Raw genomic sequence first — 24,534 nt, 5'->3', positions numbered from 1 at the left:
AAAGAAAGAAAGAAAGAAAGAAAGAAAGAAAGAAAGAAAGAAAGAAAGAAAGAAAGAAAGAAAGAAAGAAAGAAAGAAAGAAAGAAAGAAAGAAAGAAAGAAAGAAAGAAAGAAAGAAAGAAAGAAAGAAAGCTGCAGCAGCATCCACAGTTCTCACTCATCAGCCTGAAAGAGTTAACATTTCCTAAGACATTAACTCTTCATCACGTCATTCTCCAAGTCTTTGGTCAACTGAGGCTTACCAAAAGAAAATCCAGAGTTCCTTGCTAAATAAGTTTTTACCAGGCATAATATTCTCTTTATATGCAAATTGCTTTCATATCTTGTAAATACAACCAAAACAAGAGTATTTAAATTCAAATATGCCATTCACCAGTTCAGAATTCTTCAAGACAAAACCTAAAATGCATGGCATATAAGCCTTCAACAAGTGGCCCCTGTCTAACTTCCAGGCCCATTTCTTAACATTCCCCTGAAATTTATCCTCTGTTGCAGTCATACAAAATCACTAGCAGTTCATCATATGCCCCATTTTCTCTCTACCTTCCTGAGTATCCAGAGATGTTCACAGGATATGTTTGATCTGGCGCTGCCTATGGTTTCGTACCACACAGGTGTCATACCACTCATGCACCATCCACAAGAGCCATCCATTCTCTAGTCCCCAAAACTCACCGAATTCTTGTCATTGCTGCTCTCCAGGTCAGAAACTGTCTTCTCCCACTTTTTATCTAACTAATTCCTAATCTCCCTTCAGGCCTTAAATGTCACTTCCTCAAAGTAGCCTTTCCAGACTATGCACTCTCCTAAACTCTAAGCTTCTCTTTCGTAGCACTTAACATAAATGAAATTACTTGTGTATTTCCCCTACTAGACTTTAAAGTTCCATGAGGCAGAGATAGGACATCTGTTTATTCCCTGCTGCACTCCCAGCACAGTATCTGGCGCAAAATAAGCATCTGTAAATATACATCAATGACGACTACCTGTTTATGCAAATTTCTAAAGCTGCACTAATCATAATGGTAGCCACTAGCCTCATGTGCCTATTGAGTCCTTGAAATATGCTACAATGAATTAAAATGTAGTGCCAATGTACAGTACATACCCTATTTCAAATATTTAGTTTTAAAAAGGGGGCGAATGTCTCCTTTATTTTTTATATTCATTAAATGTTGAAATGATGTAATAATTTGGATATGTCAAATTTTAAAATTACAATTAATGTTTCTTTTTAGGTTTTTAACTTAACTACGTACTAATTTAAAATAACAATTAGAGTTCACATGTGTGGCTCACATTTATGTATCTGTCTGACAGTGTTGGCCTAGAGAGCCATTCCTCCTGTTGACTCACTTCTCATCTTTGACACTCACAATGTACAGCAGTTGACCTGGGAAGATCACCCAGACCACCCATCAAAACCGGCTACTCTTCAAGGTGCCTTCCACCACTACACTCAAGGTTCATTATATTAACTTATTTCTTATGTGGCCCTTCACTAAACTCTTCCAAAGGACTTTAACAGACAAATAATGGAAATCATTCCTCCATCTTCCTCATAAGCCATATGTTGTAGATTGTTGCAGCTAAGCCTTACTTAGAACTGTCTTAAAATGGAGTAAGATCTCAGGAGTGAACAGGAAGAAAAAGAAAGAATAAAGAAAAAAGAAGAAAAAAAGAGGTAACAGGCCTTGTAAGAGACAAAAAATTCTACAATCAAGATTCTGCCTAAACTAAGAAATACTCCAATTCCAACAATTTCCCATCAGCCATTAGGCTAAGGAAAATGCATCTTTTACCCACTGACGAGTTCCAAAGGATCCTGGGAAAACTAAAAATACTCAGTAGTAGGTTAGTGCTTACTTCAAAAAACCTGCTATCATCCTACCTAAGCTATAACACCCCCATCCCCCTAAAAACTGCTTAAAATTCAGCTATATAGTCTACATTAACATAATGCACTGGCTGATGATACAGGCGCAAAAATTAACGTTCAAGAATTTCAAAGTTGTGGTTGCTGTGGGAACCTTAATTCCAACTGTACAGCACAGATGCAGAATTGTGGACTACTCCCAATACTGATAAAATTGGAGATGTGTATTTACTCTGTGCAATGAGGCAGAGCTACAGTTACTGAGAGAACCTTATTTTGGCATTTCTAAGCTTTCATGCATTTAAATTCTCAACCTTACCATAATACTGTTTGCTGCATTAAACTGCCTTCTCTAAGGGAAAAAAAGAGAGAGAAAAAACTGATTGGTCAGACATTCAAATCACCCATCCCATATGTGTTTTTTATGCATGAACTGACTCAAAAGACAATCATATTTTTATTTTACTCTTATGTGCTGTCTTTAAACCCTCACACAAATGAAAACAATGCATGAATTTCAACTTGTGAAAGCAACCAAGATATGTATATGTGCAAAACATCAGAAAAGCAAATTTCACACCTTTAGAACCACTGCACCCAACTTATCTACCTTTTTTTATTTATCCCTTTATACAGAAGGGATTTTTTTATCCCATCCCTTTTGTATAAAGGGATAAATAAAAAAAAAAGGTAGATAAGTTGGGTACAGTGGTTCACACCTATAGACCTAGCTATTCAGGAGGCTGAGACAGAAGGACTGTTTGAGCCCAGGAGTTTGAAGCTGTAGTGTGCAATGATCACACCTGTGAATAGCCACTGCACTCCAGTGTGGGCAAAATAACAAGACTGTTTCTTTAAAAAAAAAAAAAGCAGGCAATAGATAGTACACACAGCACTAAACTTCAATCCACAATAGTTAATTTCTGAAAACTGTCCAAATATTTGCCTTTGGCGCTGGCTCTCATTAAGGAACTAGTTCTATAACTAGTCAACACAATCACACACTTTAGTTATCAGTGGACAAAAACAGAAGAGGGAAAGATGTCTGTAAAAATATGACATAACCAAACCCCCAAAAATATTCAGCCTTAATCCCTATTCCCAACTCTCATAACTCTTATGGCTATGTAACTGTCATGACTACAAAAAAAAAAAATTACACTATCTGTACGTGTAATACCAACTCTTGTTAGAGTTTTCATACAAAGCATTTCTCAAAATTGATATACCTGAGTCATACACCAACCTATCTGCCAAAAGATCCAAAAAATAGCAAACAGTTTAACTACCAATTAGTTACTACCTGCAAAAAATGAGTAGGTGACCCCAGTGAATATATATACCAAGATTCATTTCTTCCTAGAACAAAAACGTAAAGAACTACCAAATCAAAATGACCAGCAGAAACGGGTCCTATTACAATGTACACAAGATACAGACCTCCTCCTCTCCTTATTCACAGAAAAATAAGATATTGTTAATAAACTCATCCACCATCTCACATATCCCACCCCTCACTGCACTCAAGTCCCCTGGGGAGAAGTGCCAACAGTGAACATGTGAAATGCGGCAGAGCAGTGGGTGTGGGCCACAAGACACTGAGACCTGCCCAATGGTAGTCAGGCTATAAATATTAGAAAATAATACTGTGGTGATTTAAAATACTTGTCCCTTTGCATTCCCACATATATGTATCATATATTAATTAATTCTCCAACTTTTTCCTTTTGGTTTTTGCAAAGAGGCATGCCTGCTTCCCTATTCTCACCTGGGTGTTCTCCCCCTCCAGCCTCGGTGGTCGGATGCTGGACAGGTGAATAGTCTTGTAATCGCCGGAGTTCAGCTTCACAACAATGGCATCAGCATTCAGAACCTGCATCACCTGTGAGCAAAAAGGAACATGCTTAAACCTGTTTCTATGACCCCCATCACATGTCCAAGACCAAGGCCCACCACCCTCACAGGTAGAAAGTGAGATCAATAGCCATTTGTGGGAGAAACAGTATCATCCTTCATGGTGCAACAATGTCAGAGAAAACTATGCTATAATTATCAGTTCCCAGAGACCTTATTATGATTTCTCAATGAGACAAAATCTGTATCATTCATAAAGATGATCAATCTTTTTTTATTTTTGCCCTGACCAAGATGTGTGGTTAACTACAAAGCTTAAGAACTGGAAATCCTGTTTCTACATCTAATTGAAGATTCTCCTTGAAACAGCTTCTAAACTAAAATCAAAATCTCAATGTGAATCTAGAAAAAGAGGCAAGGGTTGGATTTGAAGAAGGTACCAGCACTAGATGAGAAAGAACCAAAATAGGATGCCCCAATGGAGAGCAGAAAAATCAAAGGCAAGTGAAGGGCAGAAAGAATTGTCATCTCAGCATGGGAAAGGAGATGCTCAGCTGTTAATCTCACAGGCAGAAACATGAAATTACTGAGATATTACCTCAGATACTCTGAAAGCCACCTTTTCAGAGCACTACTACTATGGACATCTTTGTTTTGGAACCCAAGATCAGCAACACAGGACCCCACACTCAGAAGAATAAGAACTAGTCTGGGCCGGGCGCGGTGGCTCAAGCCTGTAATCCCAGCACTTTGGGAGGCCGAGACGGGCGGATCACGAGGTCAGGAGGTCGAGACCATCCTGGCTAATACGGTGAAACCCCGTCTCTACTAAAAAATACAAAAAAAAAAACTAGCCGGGCGAGGTGGCGGCGCCTGTAGTCCCAGCTACTCGGGAGGCTGAGGCAGGAGAATGGCGGGAACCCGGGAGGCGGAGCTTGCAGTGAGCCGATATCGCGCCACTGCACTCCAGCCTGGGCGACAGAGCGAGACTCCGTCTCACAAAAAAAAAAAAAAGAACTAGTCTGGGATAAATTACAAGGATATGTAGTCAAAGGACAAAAGCATAAACATTCCTCTGTGAAGGTTATTAGAACATTCTACAATGTGTACAGAATAAAACTCCATTCAAACTGGGATCTTACCACATCAGTGTTATAAGTAGAACGCATAATACAGCCAGCAGTCTAAAATTCACCCAATTATATTCGATGCCTTTTTTTTTTTTCTTTCAAGCAACACTTTATTACAAGGTAGCTGTAGACTACAAAACACTGTCACCATCTACTTCATCTGCAGAATCAAAATCAAACTCTTCTAGGCTTCAATCAGGCCTCTTTAAGAGCTACCAGACTGAACAAACTTACAGGGTCAGCTGCCACACAGCAAGGGTGGACTGGCAAAATTTCCCTCCTCTTTTATGCGTGAAACAAAAGGAAGTAGACTCTTTTTTGCCATCATGGATGTCACACTGATAAGTATCTTAAAGGAGGTCTCCCTAACTATTTCTTGAAAGGCCTTAGATCTTCTAGCACAGAATGTATCCATTTACTTGCAGCTTCCTCTGAAAGCAGCAATTCTCTACCTTTTCCAAAGAACCAGCCAGCCACACACCAGAAACAAAAAGAAGCAGCCAACCACACACCAAAGAGTAAGGAATGCCTTAAGAAACAATCCGAAGAAGGATATAAAACATAAATGAGAAATTATATATGACAGAAAACAGGAGGAGTTAAGTGCCATCAAACAGAATGAATGAAAAAAGAAAGATGACAGCTGGAATCAATTTGTAAGTCCACAGGTTTACTATGGCTGGTGGATGGGAAGATATCCCTGGGTTTTACCACTGTAAGCAATGAAAGCAGATTAGAGAAGAACAGCCCAGTAATCAGAAAAGTAATGAAAGTTCTAAGAAAGAAGCTCAGAAGGAGAAATTTTTAATTTTCTACTATACTTAAGATTAACTTACAACCCTGAAAACAGCAAAACAACAACCTCAAATAACCATAACCATTCTCCTGTAACCTTGTTGACAGATCTGAGAATCATAGGCTAAACACTAAAACTCAGAGAGCCAGAACCAAAAATTCATCTGGCCAGAAAAACGTGAAGATTAATGGTAATCAAAGGCAGGATGAGTGATCATACCAGGATCAAGGTCAGGGCTGGTTACCCCAAACCAAACAGCCCCTTAAGGCCAGTCCAATCACAAAAACACACACTCATGAGTTTAGAACTTAAAAACTGTCTAGACAGTATACCCAAAAATACAGATTCAGTCACTGAAAGAAAAAATAGAGTACATCTTATTCCCATTACCATCTAAACACACTAACGCCAACTAAAAATGTCCACAGTAATGGAATTCCAGTAGTGGGTTGGACAAAACTGACCAAAAAGAAAGACCCCAGCTAATGATTTCCCTGTTGTTCAAAATCCCACATTTGGATGAAGAGAAAGATATTATAAAATGGATGACAGAACATTTTGCGGGGCGGCGGGCGGAGGGAAGGTGTTCCCATGATATCTGCTATTCCGGTATCGTAATTTCAAGCTAAAGAAAAGAAAAAAAAATTCCACTGAGCCATACTAAGCAAAACAGCTACTATAGCAAATCAACACAACTCCTCCTCCAAATGGATACTCAAAGGATAGAGGGTAATTGTCAGATGTATCAAAGGCACATACATCACAGGATTTCCCAAATCTTAATGCTGGACAGATCTACACCTTCTCTCAAACCAAAACGAATTCTTATTGTGAATTCCCAAAAACATAGGGAAATTCCTATAAGCAAGACACGAGAAGTATCTAGAGGTTTTCTGCTCCCTAGTCATTCTTAGAGAGTAATAAAACCAAAGAAAGTATCATAGTCCTCACATCTTTACCCCGATTACAGAACATGAAGATCTAAGGATGTCCTGTAACACGTTACTGGGATTAGGCACCCCTTGTAATATGTCAGCAGCAGTGGCAGCTATGAATTCTTGGAGCTGTAAATTTTAGGCCCCAGCAGCAGACTCTCTCTGCTGTTCAGCATCTCCCTGATTAGAAACCTCCTCTTCAGGAACTGCGCACTCTGCCACTGCCAGCTAAGCAAGGTTTAGCTTGCTGGTGAAGGTAGGAAGGGTGAGCGAATGTGTGCGTGTCCGCGTGTGTGTATAAGTGGGGTTCATGGTTTTTTATTCCTCTGTAAATTGTGTCATTACTGTCCAGAGAACAAGTAGCTCCTGAGCAGAGACCTGGAATCGGCAATAAAATACTGGTTACAGCCACGCACTGTGCAGTAAGTGAGATGCAGAGTGGATTACTATCTGAAGCCAGCTCATCAGCACCATTACCGACCACATTTTAACAGTGATATTTCTTCTGGTGCTTTTCATCAGGATAATTGAAGTATGCCCACACTGCCCACTTTCTCTGCTAGCTATGGATCCCTAATCAAGCCAATCCGTGTATACTCACACCCCACACATCAAGAGATAACCTAAGGCACTGGAGCAGAAATCTACATGGAAAAAGTCACTATCTGGACTCAAATACATGCACTAAATCCAATTCCCTCCTCATTCCTTGAAGCCCAATTACAAGAGGAAAAAATGGTTTAATGACAACAAGGTGTAGGCTAAGGGCTGCCATGAGTCAAGAAAACTACAGAGTTCTGTCAGGGGAACATCCATGCCTATCTTCAGCCTCTGTCACACTCTCATCTGTGCAGCCTGCCCACAGTGCTTACTGGGTGCAATGGGCTGCTGTTGTTCAGATTCTGAAAACCCTGAAGCACACATAAAACAAACAGAAAAGCCTCCTTTTTGTTCAACAGCCTTCTGAGTTGTGGATATAACCACCAATAATCCCAATGCTGCCAAAATTTCCAGTACCAGATAGAAACAAAGGATTCTCCACCCCAAAGGGCCTTCTACAGGCATGACCAGAGACTGTGCTTTGATGAGGCCACTGAGAATGACAATACACACCTCTTCTCCTCTCTGAAATCATGACATCTGGCTGTTTTTCCCACTCCCTAAGGTTGTATGCTATGTCTCTTCTCCCCAGTCCCCCAGAAGAGTACAGTTGCCACCCCTGTCCTCAACAAAAACAAACCACAGCAAAATCCTGATAGAGGCACCTCCAGGCACCTAAGCACAACCAAAGCAGATACTCTTAGGATGCACTTACATGGAAATCAGGCATCAGACAACTTTCAACAGAGGGACATCCTACACAGTACCTGAGCAGTACTTCTCAAGATTGTCAAAGTCATCAAAAACAAAAAAAAGTCTGAGAAACTGACATATCCAAAAGGAACCTAAGGAGATATGACAACTAAATGCAATGTGGTATCCTGGAACAGAAATAAAGTATGAATAAATGAATACCTGAATAAAACATAAACTATAGTCAATAACAATGTATCTATATTGATATACTAATATAACAAATATACAGTACTCCCATAAAATATTAATGACAGGGGAAACTGGGCTGAGGGTGGATGAGTAATGTAAGAACTCTGTACTACCTGCTTAATTTTTCTGTAAATCTAAAGAGTGACCTAAATGAAGTCTCTAATAATAATTTTTAAAGCCAGGTTAATATTCTTTCAATCTTTTCTAACTCAATCACTTTCTTTTTCTTAGCAGCACACTGGTTTACTAGTATAAGCTGCAAACCAAGTCTTGACCCCTTTTTGGTTCAGCAGAGCCCACCTTTCTAGTGAGACAATCTCCAGAACTTCCTTTTCAACTGAAAGTCAAATGGCAAAAGGCAAGGAAGTGGCAGGTATTTTTTGTTTCTCTCCATGTTACCACATGGGAATACACTGGAGAAATGCAGATAATGCCAAAAATATTCAGCTGCATCCTCGCTTAAAAACCATGTCAGAGAGCCACTTCCATTTAACATACTACTGACAGTCCGAGCCAAAGAAGTTCAGCAAGAAAAAGAAACAAAAGGCATCTAAATTGGAAGGGAAGAAATAAAATTATCACTGTTCCCAGATGATGTATACGTAAAAAACCCTAATAATTCCGCAAAAACTGTTAGAATAAATGAATTCGCAAAGTAGCAGGATATAAAGTCAACACACAGAATCAGCTGCATTTCTACAAACAATAAACAATCCAAAAAAGAAAACTAAGAAAATAGTTCCTTTTCCAGTATCATCAAAAAAGAACAAAACACTTAGGAATTAAGCAAGGAAGTGAAAAACTTGTACAAAGAAAACTACAAAACAGTGTTGAAAGAAATTAGAGACATAAATAAATGGAAACACGTCTCATGATCATGGACTGGAAGACAATACTGTCAAGATGTCAATACAACCCAAAAGTGATTTACAGATGTAATGCAACCCCTATTAAAATCCCAATGATTATTTTTATGGAAACAGGACAGCTCATCCTAAAATTCACATGAAATCTCAAGAGACCCTGAATAGCCAAAACAATCCGGAAAAAGGACAAAGCAGGAAAATTCACATTTCTTGATTTCAAAGCTCACTACAAAGCTACAGTAATCAATACCATATGGTACTGGCATAAAAATCAGACATACAGACCAATGAAACAGAATGAAATCCAGAAATAAACCCTTGCATATATAGTCAAATGATTTTCGAGATGGGTGCAAAGACCAGTCAATGAGGAAATGACAGTCTTCAACAAATAGTCCTAAGAAAACTAGATATCCACATGCAAAAAAGTGAAGTTGAACCCTTATGTAACACCAAAACTAAAAATGAACTCAAGATGGATTCATTACTTAAATATAAGAGCTATAAAACTACAAAACTCTTAGAAGAAAACACAGGGCAGAAACTTTGCAACACTGGATTTGGCAATGATTTCTCAAATATGACACTACAGGAACAGGCAATGATAGTACAAGTTAGATTTCATGAAAATTTTGTGCAACAAAGTAAAAGGCAACCACAAAATGGGAAAAAATATTTGCCAATCATATATCCAACAAAAGATTAACATCCAGAATATATAGAGAACTCCTAAAACTCAACCACAAAAAAACAAAAACCTCAATTATGAAACAGGCAAAGAGGCGTATAAGTGGGAGCTAAGCATTGGGTACACATGGACTAAAGACAGGACCAATAGACACTGGTAACTTCTAGAGCTCGCGGAGAGTAAGGGAAGGAGCCAGGGCTGAAAAACTTCCTATTGGGAACTATGCTCACCACCTGGGTGACTGGATCCTATTCCAAACAATATACTCACGTAACAAACCTGCACATGTACCCCCGAACCTAAAAGAAAAGTTGAAATTTCTTTTTTAAATGCGCGAAGGACTTGAATAGACATTTCTCCAAAGAAGATACGCAAATGCACAGGAAAAGATGCTCAACATTACTAATCATTAAGGAAATTCAAATCAAAACCACAATGAGACATCACCTTACACCCATTAGGGTGGCCACTATAAAAAAAAAAAACCCCAAAAACCAGAAAATAACAAATGTTGGTGAGGAAGTACAGAAAGTAGAATCCTCATTCACCAATGTAAAATGGTACAGTATAGTAATTCCCTCAACAACTTAAAAATACAATTACCATATAATCCAGCAATTCCACTTTTGGGTACAAACTTGAAATAATTGAAAACAGGGTCTTGGCCGGGTGCGGTGGCTCAAGCCTGTAATCCCAGCACTTTGGGAGGCCGAGACGGGCGGATCACGAGGTCAGGAGATCGAGACCATCCTGGCTAACACGGTGAAACTCCGTCTCTACTAAAAATACAAAAACTAGCTGGGCGAGGTGGCGGGCGCCTGTAGTCTCAGCTACTCGGGAGGCTGAGGCAGGAGAATGGCGTAAACCTGGGAGGCAGAGCTTGCAGTGAGCTGAGATCCGGCCACTGCACTCCAGTCCAGGCGACAGAGCAAGACTCCGCCTCAAAAAAAAAAAAAAAGAAAGAAAGAAAACAGGGTCTTAAAGAGATATTTGTATAACCATGTTGATAGCAGCATTGTTCATAATAGTTAAACTGTAGAAGCAACCCAAGTGTGTCCCCATGGACAGATGAACAGATTGTAAGCAAAATGTATACACATACAATGGAATATTTTTCACCCTTAAAAAGGAAGAAAATTCTGACTCATCCTACAACATGGATGAACCCTGAGGACACTATGCTAAATGAAATAAGCCAGTCACAAAGACACAAAGACTGTCTGATTTCACTTATATAATTACTTAGAGTAGTCAAAATCACAGAAGCAAAAAGTAGAATTGTGGTTGCCAGGGCCAGAAAGAGGGGAAACAGAGGGATGTAGAATTATTGAGTATAGTTTCAGTTTTATAAAATGAAGAGTTGTAGAGATAGGTGGTGGTGATAGCTACATAACAATACGAATATAAATACCACTGAACTGTACACTTAGAAATGGTTAAGATATTACATATTATGTTATGAATTTTGTCATTATAAAAAAATTGAGGAAAAAAATTTTCAGAGACATGATAATGAACTCCATCTAGAGCTATGACTGGAAGCACAGCAAAAAACTACCAGGACAAAAGCAAATACATTCTAAAATCTACTGTACCCATGGATAGTTTATACCCTGATCTCCAAAATTAGACTTGGCCACCAATGCCAGTTAACCACTTAGCGCTCCTAGACAAAGCCCTAGCAGGTAAGCTCCTTGAAGGCAGGAACCACTTCTAGTTCTTTTACATTTTTTCAAAGCACCTAGTTCAGGGCTCTGTTTGCTTGATCTATATATAGGTACAGAGAACCAAGCAAGAAGCCTCTAACCAGGCAGGGTGGTAAGGAGATACCTCTTGAGGACATGCTTCCACTCCATCCCTCTCCCATCCCCCACAACAACGTTATTCAGGTCTGTGAAATCTGCAATGCCCAAGGATCCAGCAGCAGGAACAGGGAAGCCAAGCCACGTGCTCAGGGGACCATATGGCTACAAACAGCACAGATCAGCTAAAACGCCACAGGGAAGGCAGGGAGGGAACTGGCAGGCCACGACAGGCACAAAAGTCTTGGGCAAGCTCACCTAATCGCTGTGAAGTGAACATGCTTCTCTGCTAACCTGAAGAGACAAGGAGAGCCCTTCCTTTGCATTCCATTCCTCAAGAAGTAAAACTGCTTAAGCAGACAAAGGGAACCAGTCTTTCAATAGGCTACACGTATCAGAGACTACTTCGTCGAGTTTCACATTTCTGAGGCTTAAGCCTCTTGGCACTCTGACTTACAGCTTTGCCTCAGTTCCAGAAATCAACTGTAGAGCCCCAGAGGCACCCAGTTAGAGGCCATAGGTTACCCTTTGCAGGCTTTTCAGGCTTTTAGCGAGGCCCTGTACAATTAATTCCTAAAAAACAGCATGACTGTTGAAGAGGGAATCACTATTTGTTAGGGCTTTACAATCACATGATCTTTACAAGCAGAATCATTCAGGGAAGACTTGCAGGACTTTCAGACTATGTGAGGGTCCCATGTACCTTAGAACCTTTTTAGGATTCCCTGAAAAAAACTGTTTGCCACTAACAGATATTTTAAATCACGTAAAATGATATATAACTGCTGTTGAGTTCCAGGTTATAAAAAGTAATATGTATTTTTTTTTCATTTTTAACTTAACGTTGATATCCAGTGTTCTACAACAAAGGCTGGCAAACTATGGCCCAAGGGCCATCCAGCCCACTTCATATTGTTATAAAGTTTTCCTGGAATATTGCCACAACCATTTGTTTACACACTGTCCATGTCTGTTTTCCTGCTACCATGGCAGAGTTCAGTAGTTGCAACAGAGACCATATGGCTACCAAGCCTAAAATATTTACAATGTGGTCCTTTAAGAAAAAGCTGGCCAATCTCTGTTTTACAACATATTAGAAAATGAACACACTTAGTGGTATATACTGGTTAACATTTCTATAGACATATTTGGCAAATGTGAGCCAAATCATTTCTAAGGAAGTAACTGCCAAATAGTTGGAGATTTCTTCCACTTTCTAAATAATGAAAAAAATTCTCAACTACATGAATATAAACCTGCTGGGGACTGGTTTAAAATATTATGGTGCAGCCTGCGATGAAATATTACACATCAATTAAAGAAGTAAGCTCTTTATTTTGCTTCCCTCTCTAAACACCTCTAGATAAAAGGGATCTGAGGCCGGGCGCGGTGGCTCACACCTGTAATCCCAGCACTTTGGGAGGCTGAGGCAGGCAGATCACAAGGTCAGGAGATTGAGACCACAGAGAAACCTCATCTCTACTAAAAACACAAAAAATTAGCCAGGCAGGGCAGCAGGCACCTGTAGTCCCAGCTACTCGGGAGGCTGAGGCAGGAGAATGGCATGAACCCGGGAGGCGGAGCTTACAGTGAGCTGAGATCACACCACTGCACTCCAGCCTGGGTGACAGAGCGAGACTCTGTCTCAAAAAAAAAAAAGGGGGGGGGGGCGGGGATCTGTATAACCTATCTATACATAAGCCCAAAAGGAAGAAGATAATGAGAAAGAACACTGCAACAAAACTCTGGAAGCTAGAAAGCAGATGGATGAGTAGTAACTTACTCCACTGACTCACAAAAGCTAAATCCTGAGACAGTGGCGAGAAAACACAATAGCCAATCTGATTTATACTGCAGTCCCACTCTCCCTAATCTGCCAAGACTCAGAAACTGTCAAATCAAGCATCTCAATTGCAAACGAAAATGAGACCAAAAACGATGAACGGTTTCAAATCTTTGTAAGAAGCAGATGGATTTCAAGATGTATACCCTGGCCAGGCATGGTGGCTCACACCTGTAATCCCTGCACTTTGGGAGGCCAAGGTGGGAGGATCGCTTGAGCCCAGGAGTTCAAGACCAGCCTGGGTAACATAGGGAGACCCCGTCTCTACCAAAAATTTGAAAATTAGCCACGTGTGTTAGCGTGCACCTGTGTTAGCATGAACCTCCCAGCTATTCAGGAGGCTGAAGCAGGAGGATCACTTAAGCCCATGAGGTTGAAGCTGCAGTGAACTGTGATGGCACCACTGCACTCCAGTCTGGGTGACGGAGCAAGATCCTGTCTCAAAAACAAACAAACAAATATGTATACCCTATATCCCACACTAGGGTCATTGCTTCTAAACTCAGTGTTTTAATATCTCATTCTCAAATAAGACAGAAAACCAAGGCTCAGCAAATATCTGAGGAAAGCCTGTAATATGAAAAATAAGGGACCAAAATAACCCAAAGAGGGGAGAGGAGAGGCTTGAAGAACATAGCGAGTATGGAGGAAAAATGAAACTGAAACTAAAAAAAAAAAAAAAAAATCAATTTTGCAGAAAGTTAAGAGATGATTTTTATCTCTGAAGTATTAAACTTTATTTTTTATAATAGTAAAAGAGAAACATGCAGAGAACAAATAAAGCTCTTAAAAAATAAAACAGTATCATGTCAATAAAACTACTGAAAAATAACTATAAAGAAATCTAAAAAGAATAGAAGATGAGATAGAAAATAGGAGAAAAAACTGGAAGACGAGCCCACAAAATCCAACAACCAAATAACAGGAGTTCTAGAAAAAAAGAGAACAAAGATTCTAGATGGAAACCAACAAAAGAGTTGAGAGAAAAAGTCTCAGAACAAAACAACTAAACATTGAGGCATAATATGCTCACATATAGATAAACAAAAGGGCATTGCTATGAAATGTTAGAACACTAGGATCAAAAAGAATTTGCTAAAACCTTTCAGAAAGAAAAAACACATATAAGGATGAGAAATCAGGAAGGTTTCAGATCCATTAAAAAAAAGAAATCAAAAAAATTTCTGATAACTACTGACAGTGGAGCAATACTGATAGATACAATTCTAATGGAAAATGACTTCTAAAATAATTCTATATCCAGCTAAACTATCAAGTGTATGTAGAGAATGGACACGAAAGGTCTCAGAAAATTTACCTCCCAAGCATTCTTTGCCATGAAGTTAGAGAATGTGTGCCATTAAAACAAAGTAGCAAATTATAGAGGAAACTGTGAGATCCAGCAATCCTAGCTCCAATCCAAGAGTAAGGCAAAGAAATCCCCCAGGACAATGGTGAAGAAATCCAAAAATGACAGCTCTAAAACAGGCAAAAAGAGAAACCAGTCCAGATTGATGCAGGCTGCAAGGCTCCAAGACAGTGTTAGCAGACTGAATGAATCTCCTCTTGGGAGGAGATTTAGACAGAGTTTGGAGGCTGAATTAATAAGAAGTATATAAAAAATGTAAATTTTAAAAATTATTAACTCCAGGGAAAACAAAAAAATTGTGCAGAAAACTAAAAGCAGCCATAATACGCTATATAGCACAGTGGTGATTATCATTTAAAATAAATACTGAATATTAACTAAATTATGACATAATCATATTGGGAGAACTGGGTAAGAGCACTGTGCACCCACATGAGTAGGCGTGCTTATGTGAAAAAACTAAGCCCTCCTCTTCCATGGTATGAAGGAAAGGAGTTGTACCTAAAACTGAAAAATTAAGAAACAGCCATGTAAATGTTTTATTCAGAGATGAATTAGCCAAGAGTTGAAAGTGACTGCCTCAAGGAAGAGTGAAACTGAACTGGTACATTCTTTAGTAAGCCTATAAAAAAAAGGTTAATTTTCTGTATTAAAAATAAAAATGTGCAAACTTAAAAATTACACACAAAAGAGTACAGATCAGTGCTATTCAAAGTGGCTGCCAGTCTGCAGTAAGATAAGGAACTTGTACTAGAACATTAATCAACTACATCACTATGAACATTGCTGACTTTTTTTTTTTTTTTTTTTTTTTGTAGTAAGCTTTTCTTGATGAAGGAATCAATGCCTTGATTTACATTCTGGCCCAAGCTCCTTATGTCACTTTATCAAGGCATTTTGAGTAGGACTGGTATAGATCAGAGATCATCAAACTATTAAGTAAAAAGCCAGATAACAAATATTTAAGGCTTTGCAGGCCACACAGTTTTATCACAACTACTCACCTCTGCCATTATGGCACAAGAACAGACACAGACAATACACAAGCGAACATATATAGCTATGTTCCAATTTATTTACGATACTGACATTGAATTTCACATAATTTTCACATACCATGATATATTTTTTATTAACACAAAATCCTTTTTTTTTTTTTTCAATGTAAAATCCACAGATCATGCAAAAACAAGTGCCCAGCCAAATTCAGCCCATGGGCCATAGTTTGCCAACCTTGAGACAGACACTATGATCAACTTTGTTTTAAAAAAAAAAAAAAATTAAAAAACAAGGCCAAGATAGTGTTTCATGTAGTATGGGTATTTATGCTTATCTTCTTTATGTTTTTTCCTGTTTTAAAAGCAAAACTAATGCTAAAGAATTTTTAAAAGTCAATGAGTTTTAAAAACTCTTTACCTATTTCTCTCTACCCTCTAAGCAGACATATACCCAAATAGCCTCAATTTATGTTTCAATTTCTACAGAAGATTGGTTATTCTTCACAATCCTCAATCAGATGATTCCTAGGGACAATCTCCTCTACTTTGGCACTGTAATGAATAAAACTTCATTGTCATGATAAAAGCCTTGCTCTCTTTTAAAGAAAAAACAGATTCTAGGATCCTAGATTTTTTTTTTTTTTTTTTGAGACAAAGTCTCGCTCTGTCGTCCAGGCTGGAGTCCAGTGGCGCGATCTCGGCTCACTGCAAGCTCCGCCTCTTGGGTTCACACCGTTCTCCTGCCTCAGTCTCCCGAGTTGCTGGGACTACAGGCGCCCGCCACCACATCTGGCTAATTTTTTTGCATTTTTAGTAGAGACGGGGTTTCACTGTGTTAGCCAGGATGGTCTCAATCTCCTGACCTCATGATCCGCCAGCCTCGGCCTCCCAAAATGCTAGGATTACAGGTGTGAGCCACCGCATGCAGCCAGATCCTAGATTTTTAAAAGTGGAAAAAATTCTCCTACAGGTAGGTCTCCCTTTTTTAATTATCAGTAAAGTCATATTTAAGATAAATGCAAAGCTCAATAATCGAAATCCTTTGAATTTTGTTCTTATGCAGTGCATTAGTTAACTCCCCAACCAGCCAAGGCCCAAAACTCTTCAAAATATTCTAGGTTTTTCTACAAACTCAGTTTTAATCGAGGAAAGGCTGGTAGGAACACAATAGGGTTTTAAGATCCTCACAAGCCTCATCTACATCAGTAATGTCACAGACTCTCAAAGTGAAGATGGCAAAAAATTGAAGGCCTGCCTCCCTTTTTGGGTGAAAAATCATCCTTTCATTGTGTAGCTATGTTAACACAGAACACACTACAGGAAGCATAATCACAACTGAGTGAGTTCCAAGTAGGCAGAGCAACCCATATCCAAGTGTCCACACAGGTACACGCCTCACGCAGTCTGCATCAAGACCTGGAGGATGCCAGGATATGCCACCAGGGGCAACTCCCACCCATGCCTACCAAAAGGAATGATTATGGCTAACCTCACAGCTGCCTGGACATCACCTACAATAAGAGGGAAAGAGGCCACTAGACCACTCTGTGACCTATTACTTTGGGCATCGTAAAAAAGAGTGACGAAATTTAGCCAATTCCTCAGAGGTTGCTAAAATTTTACCATTCTAAGACAGTCTCAGGATTTCTCAGGCTCACAGTGCCACCTAGTGGCTTTCCATACTAAACTCATGGTTAGTTGACAGGGAGACAGCACCTCTCAGTCCAAGAATTTGGCACTTAACCACTTTTAGCCTATAAAAACAAAACTTCTAGCATCTCTTGGCAAAAGTAAAAATAGGCTGGAAAACATTACAGCATTTTGGGAAGACACAGATAACAGATCTGCTACTCAAGTTACAAAACCATGCAAATAAGAAAAAACATTTTTACAGCACTGCTGATACCACCAAGGATAATAGCTCCAGTTTCCTTCAAAGCAGTCTATCCCAAGACACATCAATGGAGAACTCTCTGGGAAAAACAAAACAAAACAAAAAAACCAAGAGCTCCAAAACAGAAAGAAGAGAAACTTGAGGTCATATAGCTATGGATGCTCCTTGACTTGAAACAGGGTTAACTCCTGATAAACCCATCATAAGCTGAAAATACTGTAAGTTGAAAATGCATTTAACTCTCTTCAGGCAGGGAGGCAGGGAGGCAGGAAGGCAGGAAGGAAGTGCACTTAATACAACCTACCAAACATCATAGCTTGGCCTAACCTACCTTAAACATACTTGGAACATTTACATAAGTTTACAATTGGGCAAAATAATCTAACACAAAGTCTATTTTATAATAAAGTGTTAAATATCTCATTTGATTAATTTACTGAATACTAGACCAAAAGTGATAAACAGAATGGCTGTATGGATACTCCAAATGTGGGTCCTACTGAATATCTATTGCTTTCACACCACTGTAAAGTCAAAATATCTTAAGTCAACCCAGCATAAGTCAGGGACCATCTGTACTTGGACATAGGAAATCTTAAGACAATGCTATTTACTAAGCAGATAAAAAAGAAGTCCTAAAATATGAGAGGTATTTCAAGCTAGTTTGAAGTTAGCTAATTTACAAAGAAATTTAAATAGTCTAATGGTTTCTAAGCCCCCTACAATAAAACGCGCGCACACACACACACACCCCTACTGGTTTGCCTCGAAATTTTCAAGAGCTTCAGCATTTCTAATTGTTCAAATCCTTGTATTATTACTCGTCTGGCAGTGTCCACTATGCATATCAAGATGCTGAGAATGACTCACCTTGGCAACAAACTGCTTGTCCTTTTGGTCCAAATTAGCAGTGGGAGCCACATAGTCTCTCCATATTCTCAGCCTGCGCTCTTTGGCAAACCTGGCAACAAAGCAAGGATGCAAGATCATTCAGACAGACTAAGTCAGCAAATGGAATCCACCACTACCATGGGAGCACAGTTGGTGCAGCATCCTACTCTACCCTATAGACATATCCAGAAGAAAGACCTGTAAATGAGAGTAAATGACAACACGCAAGATACACATATATACTGTAAACCCACAGCTCGGAGACTATGGTCCAGGACTATGGTCCAGGCATACAATTTTTTGAGCCTAGATGGTTCGAGTCCACCTTCACTATTAACTCTGGTTTATCCAATATCTCCTGGGTGGCCACTACAAAAATTAGGCTGACAAACAGAGAGTAACTGCTCTCTTAAATGGGAAGAACCCACATATCTAAACAAACATACTTCTTAAAAAGCACAGACATGCTCAATTTCTATCTGAATTATAAAAAGGTTACCAGCTACCAAATCCTATATATAAGAACAAAACTGTCACGACAGTGCATCTATAGAATAATTAGAAAATGAACAAAATCCTTATAAAGTTCATTGACAAGAGTTAAAAAAAAAAAAAACCCTATGTAGCCGGAAATTTATCTTGAAGTATTCTGCCCAGTAGATATTTTCTGAGCCAGACTATGAATGGAATATGTGCAAAGATCAAAAAAAAAAAAAAAAATCAATGAACAGCTGTCTTAAACCACTTACAAATAAGGGAATACATGTGCAGTGAAATACATGGATACATGTTTCTGAAAACAGTATTGCAATCTTTTGTTTTAGAGAAGCAGTAAAATGAGAAAAACAAAAAGCAGGATATAGTAGTTGTAAAATGCATGAAGTAATTCAATATAGAGGATGCAATTTTACCTACAATTCAAGTAGCTCAAGTATAGCATGCAGAACAGCAGACAAGTAATCACATATTATCGAAATATGATTTGCATTCTCTGGTCTAAGCCTGTTTTTTAATGATGAGCATTCCGTCCAAAAATCCATAAAATCTACTGATGTTATATAACATGTAGATATTATTTTCAATGCATTCACTTTCTTCAAAGAAAGGCAAGATACTGGGCCAGGCGCAGTGGCTCACGCCTGTAATCCCAGCACTTTGGGAGGCCAAGGCGGCGGATCATGAGGTCAGGAGATCGAGACCATCCTGACCAACATGGTGAAACCCAGTCTCTACTAAAATACGAAAAAAAAAAAAAAATTAGCCGGGTGTGGTGGTGTGCGCCTGTAGTCGCAGCTACTGGGGAGACTGAGGCAGGGGAATTGCTTGAACCAGGGAGGTGGAGGTTGCAGTGAGTGGAGATCGCGCCACTGCACTCCAGCCTGGCGACAGAGCAAGACTCTGTCTCAAAAACAAAAAGGGCAAGAAATTAAAGAATGCAAAAAAAAAAAAAATCAAATTAATTTAGAATACTAATGAACATAACAGGATTCTCTGAACCAAACAAAAGAAACTGAGCATTGTAGAATAATCAGAAGTATTTGGAACACTGTACTTGATACGGTTATTATAACTTTCTAAACCGTAGAACAACATTAAAAAAATTCTAAGCAATCACTGTTTTTTTCCATCAGACAATACACATGTCAGATGTGCCATATCAAATGGCCTAGATTAATATCTACTTTTATAAAAACTTGCAAATACTTCCGCTTATAGATACTGAAGGATGAAAAAGACCTAAGAAATGGAACAAATATTACAGTTATTCATTCATGTCGTTGCACATTTCTTAGCTGTATATCTCAGTCACAAAAAAGTAGTTATCAAGATCATTATAACTTCAAGATTTCGAAACAAGTCATACAGCAAGCAAGCCTTGAGAGTGGACTATTGTCATCAGCTGTGTGTTGTCTTTGCTTAAATGTATCATAGAAGGGTGTGATTCAGACTTTCCTGAGCATCATTTCCATTCATCTACTGTTGCTACCTGCTTTATTTTCTTCCATCTACCCCATCAAATGGAGAAAGTTCACCTACATCTATATCTTGACCTTGACAGTTGAAATGGCAACTAATATTTGGAATTTCTACATGCAGTTTTTTAGAAACAAGTTATTCCTATATCTGCTTTAATGATAGGCAACAAGTCAAAAACACACCAACAACATCTCAGGATTATATTAGCATTTATAACTGAAACATACTTTTAAATAAGTTAGGGCATAGGCCTCACAACAATATTGAACGGTCCTGGTTTAAAACCCACAGGCTCTGTCTTTCCATCATACCCCTGCTCCTGTCTATCTGTTTGGGAGCAGCTGATAAGCAACTTCATCTTTCTCAAATAAGCTTCACGTTTATTACATTTCAAATGTGTAACACCCAGAACCTAAGCAAGGGGCTTGGGAAAAAATGACCTGAAAACATTTAAAAAGCAAATCAAGTGAAGAAAAATGTCTAACTGAAGACTCTAAGTCCTTACCATCCAGCATTCAATTAGACTGAACCTGAAGACCAATATTTAAGTCACTCCTCTATAAGGAACTGCCCTACTCCTTTACTGAAGTAAAATGAACACTGACACACAGGGGTGTGAGAAAATCACCAGATTTCTTTCCCTAAAGATCCTTAACAAGATCCACAGCTGGAAGGCCTCTAGGACAGACCTTACCTCTCTGCCGCCCTCAGCTTTTCTGCACCCCGGGTGTAAACTGCAATCGACCAATCCACACAGCGTGCGAAACCTTCCTTCAGGAGGAGCTCTGTGATGTTACCGTTCTGAAAAACAAGATACAGGAGAGGCAGGCACAGATTAGACTCTGTTGCAAAAGAATCCATTTCTCTAGACTTCTGACACAATTAACATAGTCACAATCTAGTCTGCAGTTTGTTTGTTTGTTTACAGTAGGGTAGCTCCTCTCACTAGGAAACCACTCCTAAGATGGGAGAGATGCCACTCTGAGACTCCTTTCAACAGCCTTGGCTTCGTATCCCCACAACGTCCACCATAATAAAACTCACTTAATAGGAGTAGGATAAATGCTAGTGGCATTGAAGGGAATTGACATTTCAATAGCTCTTCTTGTGGGCAGAGGAGGATGTTAATCTTTAAGAGAGATTACATCTTATTCTTCCTTCCCTTAAGATCAGCACTTCCTCCCCCTTTCATAAGAGCTGAAGAACAGGCTGAGCGAGGAATAACGGAAGCTACACTGTGCCCAGTGAATTAAAATTCACACTCTACCGTGACACAGAGCCATCTGGCAGGGCACAGCCAGACAGCACTCCAGAAGAAACAGACATGACCTTGGCACACCCCAAACCAAGCCTCTCAACCTTCCACAACTGCCATCATGGAAGAATTATCTAGCCAAAGAATAAGTAGCTTAACTCTGTATTGGACACAGGTTATAATAATGAAAATCCATTCAAATTTAGGTGTTAAAAAGAAGGCCATCTTATGTCTAAGAATAACCCAACTATCAAAGTGCACAATAGGGCAAAACATCCAATAATCGCAACTATAAGAACATAACCTATTCCCTGCTAAAAGCAGAGTTAGGAGGTACCTGGATAAAGCCTGGAATACAAAAAATAATTTTTCCATACCTCAGTTTCCTCATCATTGATCTACCAATACTTCAGCTAGCTGACTTCTAGACCTCATCAACCCTATTCTACAAATTTCAGTTCTACTTCTAAGGAATGTAGCAACCCCTAGGACCAAACAGTTAGATAAATACGTGATCAAGTTCCTCTTCCTCTTATGAACCCACTAACCCTTGAGATTAATTTCCTAAAGGTGAGAAAATTGTCCAATTCTGTAAGACAAATGATAACTCCCTAGAAAATGCCTCAAAAAATCACCAGATATTAATAATAATCCTGCCTTTTTTTTTTTTTTTTTTTTTTTTGGAGACAGAGTCTCGCTCTGTCACCCAGGCTGGAGTACAGTGGCATGATCTTGGCTCACTGCAACCTCCACCTCCTGAGTTCAAGCAATTCTCCTGCCTCAGCCTCCTGGATAGCTGGAACTATAGGCACATGCCACCACGCCAGGCTAATTTTTATATTTTTAGTAGAAACAGGGTTTTACATGTTGGCCAGATGGTCTCGATCTCCTGACCTCATGATCCATCCACCTTGGCCTCCCAAAGTGCTGGGATTACAGGCGTGAGTCACCGCGCCCAGCCAACATTTTAATGGATGTTAAATACAGAGAAAAAGAAGAGATAGAGAAGCAAACTCCTGTTCTTCAAACCCCAAATGATCTCTAGCCCATCACCACCCAGTCTGCACAGACACACTCACTGGATGAAGGATGGTACCCAGAATGTTCTGGTTGTGGCAGCTCTCCAGAATGATCTGAACATCTCTCTGAAGCAATCGCGACTCGGTGAAAAATTTGGCTTCTGCAGCAAAAGGCTCTGGAGTTTCACTGCCATCTGCTTCCCGTCGAAAAGTTGGGCACTAAAGCAAAGGCAAGGTAAGTGAGTAATGCAGCCTAAATGTGAGTGCTAGGCACTCTCACCCCACATTAAGCCTTCCAAAAAACACACATGCCATGAAGCTAAACTCAGGAAGGTCTTAAATCAGCCCTTCTAATTTAAAACACACTGGTAAAAATGGACTGGAAATATCATCATCTCAGACTTCTTGGCAAAGATAGATAATAAAACTCACATTATCGTGAGGACAATAATTTTAATTACAGTAAAAAGTGGCCCCTTACCAAGAAAAGACTTGCCAGTGCTTAGCTTTTAATCTCAGATTTTTTATTTTTTATTTTTTATTTTTTTGAGACAGAGTCTCGCTCTGTCGCCCAGGCTGGAGTGCAGTGGCCAGATCTCAGCTCACGGCAAGCTCCGCCTCCCGGGTTTACGCCATTCTCCTGCCTCAGCCTCCCGAGTAGCTGGGACTACAGGCGCCCGCCACCTCGCCCGGCTAGTTTTTTTTGTGTGTGTGTTTTTTTTAGTAGAGACGGGGTTTCACCGTGTTAGCCAGGATGGTCACGATCTCCTGACCTCGTGATCCGCCCGTCTCGGCCTCCCAAAGTGCTGGGATTACAGGCTTGAGCCACCGCGCCCGGCCTCAGATTTTTTAAAAACCAAAATGAATATTTTACATCAACGCTTAATGCAAGTCATATTCAGCAAACTTCATAGCCTCTCATTGCTCCATTTCTCTAGGTTTACATACTCAACAACCCTAAGCACAGTCCATTCCAGACCCAGAATACTTTAAAAAATAAATAAAGTTATTTGATCCAATTAGAACTGTCACACTACAAACTTTAAACTAAAACAAGTATAAAGTCAATGTTAATGGCCCACATTAGGAAGAAACAGCAGATCCAAAGTCCCCAAGTAGAAGAATCCATCACTGAACATCCACAAACTCTATACCCACCACGTAGCCAAGAGTATGGTCTGACCTTGATGCCTGACAGCATGACTGTAACCAGGTAGTAATCTGGGAGGAGCAGGGCCCTGACCACACTGCCATCCCGCACATGCTCGATGATAGCTGCACGACAGAATAAACAGCTTAAGTCCTTAGCAGACCTCCTAACAAGGATAACCACTGTCCAAACAAACTGCATTTAACACAGTTTCTTCTCCCCAAAATCCCTGAGAAAGCCTCCCTCTGAAAAGTAAGGATGCACTGGCAGATCATGAGGGTTTACATAGCAGACTCTTGCACAAAGGATTCCTGAGGAATGCAGATTAGGCCTGCTTCTCTGTCTTCTGAACCTTCTGGAACCTCGTGGCTCACACTGAAGGTTTGTTATCCATAAGCTAGGATGCTCACTTGAGTACTAGGTGCCCAAAAAAAACAATTAGTAACTGAAGATTGGTAAAAATCTTATTTTACTGAGTCTGCAATTAGCAAGGTCTCAAAACCGGGCCAAAAACTATATAGCACATAAATACATATAACAGTCAGCCCTCTGTATCTATCGGTTCCAGATCCATGGATTCAACCAACCACAGGTCAAAAATACTCAGAAAAAAGAAAAAATTCCACAGAGTTCCAAAAGGCAAAAC

The 24,534-nt window shown here is 39.6% G+C and overlaps 1 protein-coding gene across 1 annotated transcript in view; it reads right to left on the bottom strand.

Annotated features, from left to right (window-relative positions):
- The window catches only part of SND1 (staphylococcal nuclease and tudor domain containing 1), a 438,355-nt gene that overhangs the window by 367,940 nt on the left and 45,881 nt on the right, over nucleotides 1-24,534 (bottom strand). Inside the window, exons 6-10 of the mRNA XM_026454383.2 lie at nucleotides 23,922-24,013; nucleotides 22,799-22,957; nucleotides 21,159-21,265; nucleotides 18,467-18,557; nucleotides 3,645-3,758 (exon numbers count right to left, since the gene is read on the bottom strand). Coding sequence (XP_026310168.1) covers nucleotides 3,645-3,758; nucleotides 18,467-18,557; nucleotides 21,159-21,265; nucleotides 22,799-22,957; nucleotides 23,922-24,013 — 563 coding nt within the window. The remainder of the gene's footprint in view (nucleotides 1-3,644; nucleotides 3,759-18,466; nucleotides 18,558-21,158; nucleotides 21,266-22,798; nucleotides 22,958-23,921; nucleotides 24,014-24,534) is intronic.

This window comes from Piliocolobus tephrosceles, chromosome 8 (genome assembly GCF_002776525.5).
Source record: "Piliocolobus tephrosceles isolate RC106 chromosome 8, ASM277652v3, whole genome shotgun sequence".
NCBI lineage: Eukaryota > Metazoa > Chordata > Mammalia > Primates > Cercopithecidae > Piliocolobus > Piliocolobus tephrosceles.
This window is presented reverse-complemented; position numbering and strand designations above follow the sequence as displayed.